Source organism: Miscanthus floridulus, chromosome 8, assembly GCF_019320115.1.
Source record: "Miscanthus floridulus cultivar M001 chromosome 8, ASM1932011v1, whole genome shotgun sequence".
NCBI classification, from domain to species: Eukaryota; Viridiplantae; Streptophyta; class Magnoliopsida; order Poales; family Poaceae; genus Miscanthus; species Miscanthus floridulus.
Window position 1 is genome coordinate 55583191 of NC_089587.1, and position 17809 is coordinate 55600999.

A 17809-nucleotide genomic window follows, 5' to 3' on the forward strand; every position below is an offset into this window, starting at 1 on the left:
GGGCTATAAAAGACTGGGCTAGACACCTGGTTCAGGTGCTATCTGGCTGGGCCGACTAGGGCCATGTCATAATATTTGTAGCTGGGCCATAAATAAAAAAAATAAAGAGGCTATAAGGGGGGATTTGGACCACTAGGCCCAAATCCACCCGCGTCCTCCGACGCCATGAAATTCCGTGAAGTCTCCATAGGTTCGTGCTAAAGATTCAATTTTGTTGGACCCTTTTGATCCGACATGATCCTGGTACCCCCATTCTGAGGTAGGAGCCTTGCTCTTGCTGTTTTTGATTGGTGTCTCTTCCCTTCCATGGGGTTTTGCAGGTGTAGGAATCCGTGCATTGACCGGCGGAGAGCAAGTAAGTGCTGCGACTGCGCGAGCATGGCGGGCGAGGAGACCACGGAGGTCAGCGGGAGGAGGCACATGGATCTAACCCTGCATGTCGGACTCCCTCCATTGCCACGGCCTCGAGTCAGGCTCGACACTTCGGCGGCTTCCCCGGCGTTGATGCCCAACGGTGCTGCGCCAGAAGCTCCAAGAACCAGCGAGCCCGAGGGATCACTCGCCCCGGCAGCGGCTACCTATTCGCCGTCGAATGTGCTCTCCGCCCTGGAGGAGCACCCAATGCTTGATCCCGTTGTTTATTCCTGGCTCGACGGCAACAGTGCCGGCAGTGAAGAGTACATTGATGCTCCTGAGTCGTCGGCGCCAGCGCCGGTGGATGGTCTTCTGGTAGCAAGGTCTGTGCGACCTAGCCGGGTGGCTGCTGCTACCGGAATGGAGATGGTGAACACAAGCACACTTGGGCAGTCCACTCAAGGGGCTGCTGCAACTGCAATTGAAGCAGGAGCTCCCGAGCTCCGCTTTCTGAGGGTGATACAGATCAGCCAGCAGCACAACATTGTGAGGCCAGGATCAGCTAACCTCAGTCAAAGCTCTTTTGAAGCTGCGAGGGGGCAAAATCCGGATGGCGGCGACAACTCCAGCTTTGAGTGTAACATCTGTCTTGAGCTGGCTAGACAACCCGTGGTTACATCTTGCGGCCACCTCTTCTGCTGGCCATGCTTGTACCAGTGGCTCCATGCACAATCCTCCTCCTTTGAGTGCCCTGTCTGCAAGGGCGAGGTGTTAAAAGGGGATATCACTCCGATATACGGAAGAGGCGGTGAAGAAGAAGGGGGCTCCACTGCCAACCCTGACTTGCCGCCCAGGCCGCAAGCACACAGAAGGGAGAGCCTGAGGCGGCAGCTGCAAATGGCGGGAACGGAGGGGAACGCAAGAGAAATGGCAAGGGTACTGAGGCAGATGTTTCAAAACCAGAACCAGGGTTGGGATGCAACCCCAGCGGGAGTCGAGACGACTTCGGTTCCTGCAGCCCGGCAAAGGGCTGGCGCTCGGAGATAGCAAAGGCAGGATAACCATGCTGCACAGGTGGTTCTTGTAGCTCCTCAGCAGTCATCGTCTGTGGAACGGCTATCAACTTCTAGCACTGCAGCTGCTGTAGTGGGCGAGCCTGGGCCAAGTAGTCGGTTAAGAAGGCCTTCGGAGTCTCCAGCCATAAGAAGGACAAGGAGGAGGCCACAGTAGGTACCAGAGTGTTGTCACTCCCTTCAAAAGAACCTAGAGACCATGCCCCGGTGTTAGTTATTACCCATGATTAGCTCCATAACATGTTCTGTATAATCGGAGTATATTTTCTGATTTAGCCTATGTGTCTGGTATGATATGTCATTATAACTTCCCTGATGTGGTTATTCCTGAGTTTTCAACATAGTTATTGTTCAAAATTGCAAGCAAGTACTATTAGCAAACTATTCTTGCGAAAAAACAATTATTGAGTCTGCTTGGGGGTATCTCTGCTTCTGCTCCAATTGCTAGTGTCATTGTGACTGAGCAGCACAAAAGTAGTGATACCAGAATCATGTTGCCTTGTTATGCCACTGGGTATTTGTACTCAAAATTGCCACTCAGTAGCACAGGGAATTTATTGTGACTGTGTGGTACTGTGGTCAACCGTATCATTCCTCGTTCTGCAAAAGTTGCCTTGTTATGCCACTGGGTATTAGTACACAAAACTTATACAGATGTGATACTGCAAAATACGAGCACTCCTTTTTGCATTTTGTCGCAGCAGTTAGGTATTTTTCTTTTTGGCATTCTATAACTGGATAGCACACAACTAGGTTCTCTCATATATAATTCACAGAACCGGTGTATGTTTACTTCAAAGGCTCAAAAAGAGAAGGGACCCTTAGTTTTAGCACAATCTTTCATGCAACATTCACCTATAATCAGACCAAAATAGATTTATATGGCAAATGAAGACAATCAAATCAGTGGGGTATTTTCCATTTACATGTCATTCGCCGACCTGAACATTCAGAAAGATTACATCACACATCCTCATGATAACACTGACGACATTCTTTGTGGCCTACTAGCTGTTCACATTCTTTGTTGACGCAATGAGCTCAACAGCAAATTATTTGGAATGGTTGGCCAAGTTCACATCATTGGTGAAATTGCTTTGTGTTTGTTTTGATTCCATTCACTACCCTTCCATATGGAGAATTCGAGCATGTTTGATTTGTGTATAGGCAAAAGGCACATGGAGTTCTGTGTTCAGTTCTGCAACCAGAGAATAGCACTTGTTTATTCAGCTTTATTCTGGCAAAGCATGTGCAGACTGCAGAGGTATGCTTCTACTGCTTTCTCATTTGTATAGCTAGTAGCCTAGCACCTTAAAAGTGTTGCAGGAGCAAGGTCTGCAAACACTGTTACCAGTAGCAGCACAATGACATATTCAGGATGTGTAGCATGTCTTGTGGCATGATAAAAGACAATGGCTTCCTTTTTTGTTTGAGCGACTGTATTCCATCTTTTGTACTTGAAATGAATGCAGCATTGGATGACAAATATGATACCAGTATTAAGTTGAATCAGTTGATATACCTTCCGCATGAGAAAAATGGAACATTTTCAAAATTTGGAATATGCACAAGTTTCGTATACCTTGCAGTTCTAAAACTGTTCAGGATGTATCTCTTCAATTGATTTGTTCAGATATTGGGATTACTGTGCAAAAAATGATCGCCAGAAGACATGTGCTGCAACATGTTGTCCACAAGTTCTCTAATGATTTTTGCATGACAAAATCCAGCAGTGGTTTTCCTTGAAAGCACCAACACACATAGAGCATTAGATCTTGAACTGTTCAATCAGTCTAAGAAGGCTATATGTCTCAGCGTCAGGCATTGCCCCTCTCAAAATCATTGTCCTCAACAAATCTGGCTCATAAACTTTTGCCTTCACATAAGCTTTCAGGAGAGTGTTATACACAAAGGAATTCCGAGAATATTTTGATTCATTCAGTTCACTGTATAGTCTCTTTGCATTTTCCAAGTCTCCAATTTCTGCAAAGTTCTCAAGCAACAGATGTGTGGTCTCCAACCACGGTGTTGAACTCCTCACCTTTTTAGTGACAACTTCCTTCTTTCCCATATCTATTGTGTTCAAAGCTTCTTTAACAAGACCCGATTTCAAGCAACCCAATGCTAAGTGGCGATAAGTAATAGCATTAGGCTGGCATCCGTTTGTTCTCATTTCCTTGAATATAGATGATGATCCACAGCACCGTGCCTACAGTAAACTGATAAAATGGAATTGAACTGTTCTGTAAGGCTTAACTTCTTTGTTGATTTTATCTGGACCCATATCTTCTCTGCCTGATCAATGGAACCAACCTTTCCAAATGCTTCTATTGCTAGTGTGAAGCTTTTTGATCGAATATGAGGGAGGTCTTGCATGATCTCCCATGTCCTCTTTAGCTCCTTTTCCTTCCCAAGGTATCCATACAAGATAAGAAGAATTTCCAGCGTGGACCAATTAGTACCTGTCATGGAATTCTCAATGGCTTCTACATATGTGTGGCAAACAGTATATAGCCTTGCAACAGCATGTGCAATAGCTAGAATGCCATAAGTGATCTCATTGGGCTCAATCTTTGCTCTTTTCATATCATTGAACACCCTGGCTAGCCCGTAGATGTTGTGTTCATTGGCTTGTATTTTCAACAGGATGTTGTAGGTTGACGTGTGAGGGATCACACGGTCAGCTTTCATCTGAGAAAGGATCTTGGATATAGTTTTCCTGCGACTGGGTGATGAGTGAAGGATGGTGAGGCGGTTGTAAACATACGGCGAGATCGGCAGGGACAATTCTCTAATCTTCCTCATGTAAGCGTATGAATGCTTAATGAGATCCAGATCCAAAGCAGCCATGACAAGGTTGTTGTAGAGGAGCTCTTTCTGGTATTCCTGAGGCACGCGAAGGAAGAGGCTTTCGGCTTCAGAAATGCCATGGACTTTAGCTGTGAACTCCAGCAGATACGAGTAATCAAGCTCACTCAGCTTGTAGGGCCTCTCTCTCACAATCCATTCCATGACCTGTGGGGGAAAAAAAGGAAAAAAAAAACTGTCATATCCTGAGCAAATACTAGAAGGCAAGGACTAGGGGATCTTATGTCTATTTTAATTACCACTGCTCGGCACATTGTTCAAGCACAAATAAAGAGAAGCTAGTTCTATGGTGATGAGTAGGGCCTAGTGATGAGCTAACTAGAAGGTGGAAGTGAACTAGTACCATTCAAATAAGCTTTCCACCACATTTGTGAACAAGTACAGAGATCAACAGTTCAGCACAATACAAGAGCACTAACAGAAGGGAGAGCAAAGAAACATGGAAATTTCATGTCACTGCACAGCTCAACTCGCGTCAATCACCAAGGAAAGCTCTCATGAACTGGCAGAGGCGAAGTGGGGAAAAGGGGGCACCTGCAGGGCGGTGCGGTGTAGACGGTGTCGTCGGAGGCGGTTGATGGAGTAGAATACGTGGCCGCGGTGCACGGCGCGGCCGTCGGCCATCCAGCCCCGCATGGCCGCGCCAACCGACGCCGCCCGCTCCACCTGCCGCGCCAGCGAGCCCTCCTGCCCTGGCTCGTTGCGGGGCCCCTCCGCCCCAAGATGAGGAGGAGGCGCGGTGGCGTTGCTTCCGGAGCTGGTGAAGAATCCTGCGGCGGGGACGGGGAGCGGCGGCCGCCGGTACCGGAGCAGCAGCATCACGGCTTCGCAGAGGCGGCGGCCCCAGTACGGCAGGGTGGGGCGCCTGTCTCGCCTAACGCCGAGCGCCCGAGTCGTGGCCCAACTTCGATCGGTCGAGGAGCCCATCATCAGCCCAAGTTCCCAACACAACAACATAGCCCATCAACCCACCCGGCCCTCTCACACTCTGTCGCTCGTTGCGCCGCTCGCACAGTCGCACTGGCATCAGGGCGCTGCTCCGCCGCCGGCCCGCCCCTAGACGCTGCAAGCCTGCAAGCTGCACCGCCGCGTGGTGGCTGCCGGCGTGGGTCCCGCCGACCGGCCGTCGCGCGCCATCCTCGTCGGGTCGGGACACTGGGAGATGGCCACGCCGGCGGTCAGCATCATCCACGGCAGCAACGACGCCATCCATGACTTGTATGGATTTACCAAGGCCATGTACGAGGTTCGTCCGCTAGCTCGATGCCCCCTCCCAACCATGCTCCCCCCTCCCCCCGCAGTGAATCCGTTTTTTATTGAGTGAACCCCCACTGAATCCGTTGGGACGGGGAGGCTCTCGTTTGAGATGAGCCAGCGCGTCGAAATTGAGGTTTACATAGGCAACAATGGAACTCGTTTGGATTTATGCGAGTTCTTGTCTTCCTCTGCGTTTGGGAAAAGATCAAAACTGGAAGTTTCGCCATTCCTATAGAACAGCTAATGGCAGTTGATTTTATGGTTTTATTAATTGATTGTTACAGTTTGTTGTTAGTGGTATGTCTTGTCATGGTTGTGTACTGTTCTTATATGTATTATCACATATAATCTTATATTATACATTAACCGATATGTTCTTTAAATTTATAAGTTTGTTAGATCTTGGACAGTTAGATCTTGGTTACCTGGTGCATGTTGAATCAGTGAATTATATTAAGGTGCTCCTGTTTTGATCATCTCGGAACCCTTTGATGTATTGCAGCGCATGGTCGTCCGGCTCGACGAAGTGTTCTCGGCATAGTGGTGTTGTTCTGGCGTCATGATCTCGGCCGGTTTCTACTCGTGGTAAGGTAGAAAGGCCACAATTTCTATTGCTCATTCTATTGTGTGCTTGCTCTCTAGGATGCTCCTCATCTCTATATTGTGCTCATTTATATATCTCTCTCTACTCATCGTGCAGTGAGCTGAGGCTTGTGAGATGACGGTTTGGTCAGTTGGGCAGAGTAGAACCCGGGGCCAAGCCTGCGGGTATGGATAGGCCAAGCCTCACAAGTGACACTTATTTGTTTGTGGTCGGTGTTAGGGGGAGCAATGGTTTTTTGCAGTTGACTCTCAGTGACCGAGGGAGTTATTTGCAGTGCCTATAGTTTCTGTCAGTGTGCTCTTGTGTTAGTGGATCTCTCTCATGATGGCTGGGACCAAGACTTTAGGCCCTCATCCAAAGGGCGATGATGGTGACAGGCCACCTCGTCCTCCTAGACAGGACAAGGGCAAGACAGTGGAGCAGCCGCGTCAGAAGAAGCAGAAGCACCCCGACAGACAGACACAACAGTCTATTGAGGTTGCAGCAACAACAAAGGCCGCAAAGTGTGGAGGCAACAATGGTGCTCTCAGGATTGGTGGCTCTGGACCGCACTCTACTCAGCCACTCCGTCGGTCTCCTCGTGGACGCGCATTCGTTTACCCGACAGAGCCTCAGCAGCAGCCGGAGCCTGGCTTAGGCAGCAGGTCGCATCACAGAGCGCGGGACGACTCAGATGTCCCACCTACAGAGGCAGAGGAGGAGAGCAGGTCGCGCTGTAGAGGGCAGGACGATGCAGAGGTCCCACCTACAGAGGAGGATGGTCTGCCACCTTGCCACGTCGACCTCCGTGGTGCTTCAACTAGCAGAGTCAAGCGATACCGTCTTGCCTCACTTGACCAGTGGTTCCCCGAGCAGCGGGATGTCAGGGCAGGTGATAGCTTTTACACTACTCTCCAGGCCTCTTTCTTCAGGACCTTTGAGTCAGAGAGGATAGCATTGCGCTCTCACAGGCTCTTGCAGTTGGGTTTCTTGAGAGCTGCAGCTGGTTCAGAGGAGATACAACAACACATTGAGTACCTGCCTGGCTTAGAGGCGCTTGTGACAAGACCAGGGCTGTACGTGGAGGAGTGGGTCAAGATTTTCTACTCTACAGTTTGGATTGACCCTGACCACAAGTTCATACAGTTTATGTTCAGAGGGGAGGTTTACAGACTTTTGACTCAAGAGATCCGAGAGACTTTCAGCTTTGCTCAGTCAGAGACTAGGATCCACAGTTTGTGCTACGGTACAATAGACCCCCCGAGACGCCCTCACGGCGGAGTGTGTCCACCAGCAACTCATGTGGCAGCTCTGTTCCGCCCACCGTTCGGACCTGAGTCCCGTCGTACTCCAGATGACTTGACTCCAGTGGGTCGGGTCCTGAACGCAGCGATGAGGATGACTCTACTTCCTAGGGTTGGCTTCAAAGAGGCGTTGACCAACATACAACAATGGCTTCTTGGTGCTCTTGCCTCTCACACCGTCTTCGATGTGGCAGACTTTCTATTGTGTGAGATTGAGGATGCGATCTCCGACGGTTTTCGTATGAGACGTCAGCTGCCCTACGCTCACTACTTGTCACACATGTTCGTGCAAATGATTCAGCACCCGAGGCACGTTAACACCCTTCAGGCATCTTCTCAGCATTTTGGAGTTTACAGACCTACTCACACTGGCGACGCTCGCCGTGGCAGCAGGGTTCTCAGAAAGGTTCGCAGAGGCTTGTCAGCTGAGGAGAGAGAGGAGCAGGAGGAGCAGGACGAGGCTATTCGTCAGTATGAGCACGAGGACTTGGCACACTTGTTCAGCGAGGACCTACCTTCTAGTGACAGCTCTGATGACGACTTTAGAGTCCCTTCACCTCCACTGCCTCCTCGAGCACACGACGCAGAGGCTGGGGGCTCTGGCTCAGGCAATGCACAGGCTGGTGGCTCTGGTTCAGCAGCAGACACCTCTCGAGATCAGTGGATCCGAGAGATGTTTGAGCGCCAGCAACAGGCCCATGAGAGACAGCTACAGGCCCAGGCAGCAGCACACGAGCAGATGATGGCCTTGATCTCTGGACTCTCAGCTCGTCAGGACCAATTCCAGGCACAGTTAGCTCAGGAGAGGCAGACTACACAGTGCTTACTCCAACACCTCCTTGGACAATCCTCCTTGGTTCCTCCTGTGCAGCAGGCTCCAACTGCTCCACTCCAAACACCTGTAGTCCCAGCCTTACAGTCTGGTGGACTTCTTGGACAGGGTGGTTTCGTTCAACAACAGTTCGTGTCCCCGTTAACCGAGTTCCCATGTGCCTTCACTACACCGGGTTCGGGTGTGCCACAGGGTTTCGCTGGCTTGTCTCAGTCCGCTCCAGCAGCTTCTGCAGGACAGACAAAGTCAGTGTTGGCTTCCACATCAGCAGCTACCGCCTCTTGTAGTCTCTCAGCTACTTTCAATGAGACCATAGGCTTGCCTACTTCATCAGCGACAGCTAAGGCACCTGTGACAGCCTCAGGAGCTCTAGAGTCCGCCTCCATGGAGACTGTACCTTCTTCGGTAGGGTCATCCCAGCAGTAGATCCCACTGAGTCAGCCTCCTCCAGCTAGTTTAGTTTCAAAGGATAGCTACTGAGACTGAGGAGACTGATGATAGCAGAGGCCGACGACGACCAGGACGCTTCACAGTTCCACTTCGCTCAGCGTACTTCTTAGCCTGGCTCGTCTGTGACTACCCCTCCAGCCGACTCTCTGATTTTGGTGTTTGACCCAAAGGGGGGAGAGGAGAGTATGTGAGATAGGGGAGAGCTAGTGAGAGGAATTTGGATCTTTTGTGTGCTCTCTCATGCATCATGTTCACATTGTGCATTGTATTTATGCTTATTTGCTTCTAGCTCGTACCTTATGATACTTTGTGACATGTATGTGCTCACTTTTATCTTATATAGTTATATCATGTCATGTATGTTGCTCGTCTGTTGTGCTTTCATTACATTCTATGTCAAATGAGTACTTTGTTTTGTACACATGCTTATTTCATGTACTTTGTGTACCTGATGTGGGCTTGCTCGCATGACCACGCTCTAACCCCTAAAAGGCAGAGGTGGAAGTTATCCACTATACTAAAAGCTAACTTGTGTATTTTGGTTGACAAAGATTGTATTCAACATCTAAATACCAGTGTTTCAAATCGAAAAACACAATTTGGCTCCCCTCTGAAAACTCCGAAATCGTGAATTCTGACTGAACTTTTGAACCCTGTTCTTTCCTACAGGAACTGGAATCCTACATTCTTTTTCCTGCAAGAATCCTTCAATCCAAAGGAGCCCTAGCAATGGTCACAACAAAGGGTGTAACAAGTGTTCTTTTACTAATGGCCCCTGGAGACACTTTCAAACGGCACTATTTGATTTAGGACATAAATATTCTTCTTAGAAAAAGATACAGAGATATTCAAAAGTGCCATAAGAGGTAAGAGCAGTATCTGGAGAGCATGTAGGCGTATGCTGTGTTAATTTACCAATCAAGTATTATTGCTGATAGTGGTAGGTAGGGGTCTGAAAGGACAAGCCTCACGGTTGGTATTATAAGAAAGCTAGCTAGTCTTCTGAACCCTATAAAGGTGATTCTACTTCATCGCTTCATCAACTGATTGCAATCTAAGTTCAACAGACATAGCACTAACCATTGGATGTTGCATGCTCTTCCAGAATGAGGAAAATATTAGAAAAAGGGTGACCGAATCCATCTGGAACTTGAAATGAAAGGATAACCTCCATGCTAATCATGCAATGGTACATACGGTGGGAAAAAAACATTGTTTGACTATTTCAAAAGGTGATGTACCTAATACTTGATAATAGCTGTCGTCCTACATTTCAGTAAGCAACTCTTCATAACATCAACATTTCTCATGGTCAGTTCTATGGACAGACACACATAACGATTAACATCAATTATGGAAGGCACAAAACATTAGATAGCTAATCCATAACTGCAAAGAATAATATGATACATAATTTATGCACAGAGAAATAGCATCAATTACCTCAGGCACAATACATTACATAACTAAACTATTGTTGAAGTACATTATGATTGATGCAGATGACTCTGTAGAAAGAGCAATTGACATCAACTGTCGCGGCACATGACATTACATGACTAATGCACCAGTGCAAAGTAAATTTTGATAGATATAGGCAACTCTATCCACAGAGTAATTAACATCAATTGTGAAAGGAACAAGGCACTGCATAGCTATGCACAACTGCAGAGTAAATTGTGATAGATACATGTAACTCTATGCACAGACCAGTTAACATTGATTATGAGGTGTAAGGCAATGCGTAGATAGTACAAAATCGCAGAGCATATGTACAGATATAGTTAAGTAAAAGGTGGTGGAGTTGCCAACAGTCAAATTATGAGTTTCATGACGAAAGCTCGAACTTTTCTAGGTAGCAAGGTTGGATATGAGCATCTTCATGGAGCATCCGTAATTCTGTATCATCTAGAGAACATAAGAGAAAGCTCATAGTCTCTCCAATTTAACATAACCTCTTCAGCGCTCCTCTCATCAAAATATGCATTAGTCAAAATTGCACGTCCATGCAGTTTCAGATTTCTCATTTCTTATATTCTTGTATCTAAATGTCCATTCTCCCCTGTCTTCTCCACATAATGGCAATCAGATGTGATGAGGATTAATGTTAAAGATAGCTGAGATGCCCTAAAGCTCCCAAGCAGGACCACAAGAACAACTGAGTCCAATCGGTTCTGAACCCAAGTAGAGAAGTCAAGAAACATGAGTGGGGATTCCATGAAGATAATAACTAAACAACTGCTGCCATTGATGACTCATCTTCCCAAATTTAGGTGCCCAAATCTGAGTTGCATGTCAACTGAGTAACTGACCCAAATGATCAAAATGAGCAAGATCAATAGAACAGATTTATGCAACATGCACCCAGCTACTCCGGGTACTCAGACCCCTTACCGCCTATCATCTTTCTGCCACGTCATTCTTGGTTTAACAATGTCAGCCAATTTCCAGGTTTTGACCTTTTCGGATTCATCTGTTATTCTTGGTTTAACATCTGGACTTCTGCTTGCATCCATAGGTGCCTGCGATTTTTAAACCTTTAGCAAACCTCCGTAATGAAGAGCAAGAGAGGATGGTAAAGCCAGAAGGAACTCACCAAGCCACTTGTCGACACTTCAGGCAAGATCCGATCAGGTCGCTCGGCATTTACTGCTATAGGACTGCTGACATTTGAAACAGGAGCAAGGGCAACAATTGGAGGCTGCAGTAAAACCAAACGTGAGAATAAGGTAACAACAAACCTTGTCAATATTCACTAAATTTCCAGCACAAATTGAAAGCAAAAGAAGGCAGGTAAGTGGTGAAGTCCAGTCGGATGAATTACTTGACTACATAACACCCCTTCTGGTGTATCTTCCCAATGCACCAGGAGAAAGAAACAATTAGCTTTTGTCCACCACAATGTACAACAATTGTCAAGTAATTATGCCTATGACAGTAGCTAACCACAATTCCAGATGCAGAAAATAAGATACTCCCTCCAGCTCCAGTCAAAAATAAGTGACGTTTTGAGGTTCTCAGAAGTCAACCGTTCCAAATTGACTACAGAATACTAATTGCATGTAATATGAGTAGATACGTCTTGGAAAATAGTTTCAGAGAAGTTTATATTTGCTATATTTTACAGGTGTGTTATAAATAGAAGTCAAAATTTAGTATAGTTGACTTCAGAGAGCCCACTTATTGTTGTCTGGAGTGACTACTTGCCTAGGATAGACATGCTTGCCTGAGTTTTGTGGCAAATTGCAGCACTGAACAATCACCTTCTTTACTGGTACCACAAGAGATTAGTCCGCAAGAAAAAAATTGTAAGTGAACAGATGAAATGAGTGAAACTGAAAATTAATATAATTTGTTACTCATCAGCAGATATTAAACTCTATATTAACACTTGCTATGTCTCACCTTGTCCCATCAGCACTGTAAGATATTTCCAGGAGCATCATAGTCAACTCTTGAGCCCAAGCAATCATACAACCATGCTTTGATTTTTTCCATCAATGGCGGTAGAGAGATAAACTACAGAGCAAGACAGAGCTAAAATTAAGAAATACATATGACAGATGGCAACTAGTAACGATAAAGTAAAGCTTTACGTATTAGTTGATACTAAATGGGACCGACAGAGCTAAAATCAGAACCTTTACGTATCAAACATTACAGCAATGGACATGGAGTAGTTGATACTAAATGGGACCAAGTACAGAAATCAGCAGAACACAGGAGCACTAACAGAAGGGAGACCAAAGAACCTGAAAATTTCATGTCACTGCACAGCTCAACTCGCGCCAATCATCAAAGAGCAAAGAAAGCTCTCGGCTGGGAATGCGATGAACGGGCAGAGGCGAAGTCGGGGGAAATGGGGCACCTGCAGGGCGGTGTCGTTGGAGGCGGTTGACGGCGTGGAATACGTGGCCGCGGTGCACGGAGCGGCCGTCGGCCATCATCCAGCCCCGCATGGCCGCGCCGACCGACGCCGCCCTCTCCACCCGCCGCGGCCAGCGAGCCCTCCTGTCCTGGATCCTCGCTTGCCCCCTCCGCCCGAGGAGGAGGACGAAGAGGAGGCGCGGTGGCGTTGCATCAGGAGCTGGTGAAGAATCCTGCGGCGGGGACGGGGGGCGGCGTCATTAGCAACGACATCAATCGCCCGCTAGCTCGATGCTCTCTCACTCTCTTCCCCGTGAATCCGTCGAAATTGGGGGTTTGCATAGGCAACATTACAACTCGTTTGGATTTCTCAGCTAGTAGTTCTTTGGGGGAATTTCTTGCCATTAAAAAAGATCGCAATGCTTATATGCTTATGAAAAAATTCAGCGTTTTTGAGCATCACTGCTCCAACTTTTTTGCATTCTCTACGCCATTATGGTCAATTTAGGCTCTAATGCCGTCAAACTACGGGTATGAAAAGTTAAAAATACCTTTAAATCTAAATATATCATTAATTTTTTTAGCATCTTAACGACTTCAAATGAAAAAACTTAAAACTAGAAAGTTGTAGATCTCGTCGAGATATATAATTTTCACATAAAAATTATCTTTATTTAATTCCGCAAAAATATATGATTTGATATGTTTAATATATCTTAGAAAAATCATATTTTTTGTTGAATTAAATGAAAATAATTTTTATATGAAAATTATAGATCTCGATGAGATCTATAACTTTCTAGTTTTAAGTTTTTTTTCATTTGAAGTCGTTAAGATGCTAAAAAAAAATTAATAACATATTTAGACTTAAAGGTATTTTTTACTTTTCACATCTATAGTTTGACGGCGTTAAAGCCCAAACTGACGGCAGTGGCACGGAGGGCACAAAAAAGTTGAAGCAGTGGCGTAGAAGACTGCTAAACTTTTCTAGAAATACATAGGGCATTACGATCTTTTTTAATGGTGCACAAGAAATTCCCCCTAATTCTTTGTCTTCCTCTGAGCTTGGGAAAAATGTTAAAATTAGAAATTTCCCCACTCATATAGAACAGCTAATGGCTTTAGCTTTTAGTATGGTTTTATTTACTAGAATTGATTGTAACAGTTTGTTGTTAGTGGTGTAATAAATAAATAAAATAAAATAATCAACGAGGCGTGCGCGCACGTTGAAGTCGCTGTCAGAGGCTTAAGTCCACGCGGCTGCCAAGGTGGGGCCACGGGCGCTCTCGAATTCCCGCACGTTCCCCTCCTGGTCGTTACACGGAGTCACGCAGAGGCAGAGGAGCTGTCCGGGAGACATGCGCGTCCGCGTCGGGTTCAATTCCCGCACGTTTCCCTCCTGGTCGTTACACGAAGTCGCGTCCGCGTCGGGTGCGGTGCCCTACCTGTAAGGCTCACGTGCCGGAGCCTATAAAAGAGCTGGAGGGAGACCAGTGAACTCATCACTCCAGCACAGCGAGCAAGAACTCAAAAAGGAGCAGAGAGAGCACCGAGCAGAGCATAACAGAGGAGGGGAAGAGACAGCCAGGCAGCCATGGAAATGGGCGACAGCTTCGAGTACTACTGGGAGACGCAGCAGTACCTGGAGTCAGAAGAGCTCAGGTACGCCCGCGCCGGCCATCCGCCATCGATTCGTCCCGCGCGATGCCGCCATTGCTATTGCATTTCGCAGGGAGTCTGATTTGAATGGCGCTTTGGAATTGCCGTTGCTGCTGCTGCAGCATCTACCTGGGCACGCAGGATGACGCCCTGTCCTGCTACGACTCCAGCTCGCCGGACGGCTCCATCTCCAACTCGTCCTGGGCGCCGGCGCCGGCGAGGATGGTGACCACGGCGGCGGCCGGAAATGAGAAGGGCCCCGCCGGCGCGGGAGGAGGTGCGGCGGCCGCCGCGAACAAGAACATCCTCATGGAGCGCGACCGCCGGCGCAAGCTCAACGAGAAGCTCTACGCGCTGCGCAGCGTCGTGCCCAACATCACCAAGGTGAGAGAGTCCGTGCCGCCCGTCGGCATTGCATGCACTGCCGATCAAATCCAGTGAGGAGCCGTACGTCTTGGTTCTGACGGCGGGCGGCGAATTGAACACACTCGATCCTGTTTGCAATGCATTGCAGATGGACAAGGCGTCGATCATCAAGGACGCGATCGAGTACATCGAGCAGCTGCAGGCGGAGGAGCGGCGGATGCTACAGGAGGTGCGCGCGCTCGAGGCCGTCGAGGAGCGTGTCGACTACGAGTACGACGAGGGCGCGCTCCTGCAGGCGGCGGAGCGGGGGAAGAAGAAGATGAAGCGGACGCAGTCCGTGCCTTCCTCCGTCGTCCCGGCGCCCGTGGAGGTCCTGGAGCTGCGCGTGTCGGAGGTGGGCGACCGCGTGCTGGTGGTCAACGTGACGTGCGGCAAGGGCCGCGACGCCATGGCCCGCGTGTGCCGCGCCGTCGAGGAGCTCCGGCTCCGCGTCATCGCCTCCAACATCACCTCCGTCGCCGGCTGCCTCATGGACACCATCTTCGTCGAGGTACGTCGTTTCGTCGGCACGCAGCATGCAGCAATCGTATTTTGTTTGCCAAGCACAGATTGCTCTGCTTTTCTTGTGGAGTTTTCGAATGGTTAGGATGACGTCAGACACCATAGCTTTGGTAGGTTTGACCTTAGAATTTGACTTTTTTCACACATTGAATTCTTTTCCTTTTTTTATTAGAAAAAGGTCGTCCTGTTCCATTTGCGGCTGTTAAAACGAACGCCACGAACTGAAAAAAATCCGCCACGAGTTTCTTTTCGTGATCCACGTCAGATGCGAGTCTGATTGGTGCTTGAGTAGAAAAAAACAGAGCGACCATGTGGCTGCCTCACATGCCCATAGCAGGTGGAAAACGATGCGCACGTGCTCGTGACACTCTGCAAGTCTCGCCGTGTCTGTCTCCATCATCCATGAATTAGTAATAATAACACAGCAAATTATTTTCCACATGCCGCGACTGATTCTTGTCCTATGCCAGGCACAACACAAGCTGCACGTGCTCGAATTCTTGCATATGATTAGCATGTGGTTAATTAGCTGAGGTTCTTTTCATGAATAATATGATATGTGGGTGACTGATTGACATTTTAGCATTGATATTTCGCTATTTTTGGATAAAAAAGACTTAGTCCAATCGGGTCATTTTGTTTTTTCAGGTGGATTTGGATCAAGCGAATCTTGTTCAAATGAAGCACATGATTGAGGCCGCTCTGACTCAGCTAGATACCGCCGGGAGTCCGCCAAGTGTGATGAGCTATTAGAATGGGATAAATGGATAATCACGCTGCTGACATGAGCCGGCTTAGCAGTTGTGGTCGACCATGTAGGAGTCAAGTCAACGAATGCGTAACCAATGGTGTTTCGTGTGCTGCTCTTTTTTCCGACGCCCCTTGCGCATTATAGTTATAGGAATTAGGAGGTGGCTGCTTTTCTAGACTCTAGAGGCTGATCAGGGGCTTTGCCATGGGGCTTTATAGAACTTTGACGCAATGAACCGAGATGTGTAAATTTCAAAATATGTAGCATGTTCGCTGGTTGGTTTCTGGGTTAATAAGCTCGACTAGTACTGGTTGGTTGTGAGAGGAAAACACTGTTGACTGGCTGATAAGCCCTGACTGAAACCAACAAACGAATAGGCTGAAGAAGTTCATTGACTCTGCATGGTTTCTACAAGGAAAGAAAGTCATGGTAAAAAATAGTTTCTATGATTCTTTATTGCAACAAATGAAACATGAGCAAGTTGCAGGTTCGCGGGAAAAAAATCGTTGTAACAAATGAAACTATGATTATGGAAAATTACTTTCAAGTTCTGATCCACTGATAACATGTTTCTTTCATGAACCAGCATGTTCTCACACCAAGTCTGAGACCCTGTTTAGAACAATAAAATAAGTTGCTAGCTACTAAAAATATTTTGCTAATCTAAACAACCTAGCTTGTAAATTAGTTTGAACTATTCAACAACCCATCTTATAAAAAGCTATTGGCCGACTCCTAGCTTTATGTTACAGCAACTCGGGCAATAGCCAATGAAAACCAATAAAACAGGCCCCTACGTTTCATTTGAGAGCTCCCCCACTTTTAAGGGTACTATTTTTAGGCTGCACTCTAGCAATGGTCATCAAAATAGAGCCTCCATGTAACACTCTCGGTGTTACGCCCTAAACAAACTACTAAATCATGTCATAAGCATTATGTTTACGTAGTAATGCATGTGATAGAAGGAGTTGATAAATTTCTTGTAGCCTAAAATGACCAATGAAAATGTTAAATAGAAATTCATTCAATAACTCATGTTATGTCAAGTAGGATGGAAAACCAATTTTTACTGAGCAAAAGTATTATAGAACATGTGTGTGACACCTAAATAAGGTTTGAAGTATAAACTTTGTAGATGATAATGCAACTCTTGTTGTAGAAAAATAATATGACTAGCTAGTATTTCTAATGGCTTGGAAATAGAACTTGAAGTCAAACTCAGCTCAAGACTTGGAAGAAATTTTAAGTTGAAAATAGTGTGACAATACCATGTTGGTGAATTAATTCTGGAAAATCTAGCTAAAGGTCAATGCTGTGTTTTTGCTCCTTATGGTAGACTGATGTACCCTCGTTAGCATGGTCAAGGTAGTTTAGCTTCAACTGTGTTAGGTTAGTTTTTAAACGCGCTTTAAAATTCGTGCACATCATATGTCTGGCCCGTGCGCGTGGTCACCTCGCGCGGCCGATCGGCGTCGCGCGGCTGGCCGCGTTCCGCGCACCATGGTGCCGAGCCCGGTCGGCCTGTCTGGCCGTGGGTGGTCGTGGCCGGCCCTCGCGGGCCGCCATCATCGCCCTACAGCGGCTGGCCACCACGCTACTGCCCCCGTTGCCGCGCTTCCCACCTCATGTTGTGGTGCTGCTGTTGTCCTTCTCGCCATCATACGCGTGGACATGTCCCTGCCGTCGGCACCATCGCGTCGCTATCGCGTCTACGCTCTCTGTAATCCTACGTCGTTGCCTGGCCCTGTCCGATGGCACTATCTCTGCCGTGTGCACGCTGGCGGCCTGGCCGTGCCCGAGACCAAGCCGACGCCACGACAGTCGTCGTTTGGTTGTCGTGGCGCTCGTCTCGCCGCTCAATTCACCTACCCACCGAGTCACAAC

The 17809-nt window shown here is 47.4% G+C and overlaps 2 protein-coding genes, 1 long non-coding RNA gene and 2 pseudogenes across 4 annotated transcripts; 3 read left to right on the top strand and 2 right to left on the bottom strand.

Annotated features, from left to right (window-relative positions):
• The first annotated feature begins 378 nt into the window (after positions 1–378).
• On the top strand, positions 379–1584 carry LOC136472123 (uncharacterized; annotated as a pseudogene).
• A 741-nt stretch (positions 1585–2325) lies between these two features.
• Positions 2326–5535, bottom strand: LOC136476427 (pentatricopeptide repeat-containing protein At1g07590, mitochondrial-like; annotated as a pseudogene).
• LOC136476426 (uncharacterized) lies at positions 5402–9110 on the top strand. Of its 2 annotated transcripts, none has more exons than XM_066474246.1 (3): positions 5402–5541; positions 6055–6142; positions 6253–9110. In XM_066474246.1, exon 3 carries the CDS (start codon positions 6478–6480, stop codon positions 8695–8697), a length of 2220 nt encoding a protein of 739 aa, XP_066330343.1. In that variant the 5' UTR covers positions 5402–5541; positions 6055–6142; positions 6253–6477; the 3' UTR covers positions 8698–9110. The 2 variants fall into 2 exon arrangements, with proteins under 2 accessions (XP_066330343.1, XP_066330342.1); XM_066474245.1 differs by having other exon boundaries at positions 6055–6137.
• Positions 9111–10395: 1285 nt separating this feature from the next.
• Positions 10396–12945, bottom strand: LOC136472125 (uncharacterized). Its single transcript, XR_010762272.1, has 3 exons — positions 12590–12945; positions 11318–12240; positions 10396–11243 (listed from the first exon to the last, which is right to left on the bottom strand). It is a non-coding gene; the product is annotated as an uncharacterized lncRNA (long non-coding RNA).
• A 1127-nt stretch (positions 12946–14072) lies between these two features.
• On the top strand, positions 14073–16327 carry LOC136472126 (transcription factor BHLH6-like). The gene is made up of 4 exons (XM_066469850.1): positions 14073–14250; positions 14370–14631; positions 14762–15163; positions 15823–16327. Exons 1-4 carry the CDS (start codon positions 14183–14185, stop codon positions 15925–15927), a joined length of 837 nt encoding a protein of 278 aa, XP_066325947.1. The 5' UTR covers positions 14073–14182; the 3' UTR covers positions 15928–16327.
• Positions 16328–17809: the final 1482 nt, after the last annotated feature.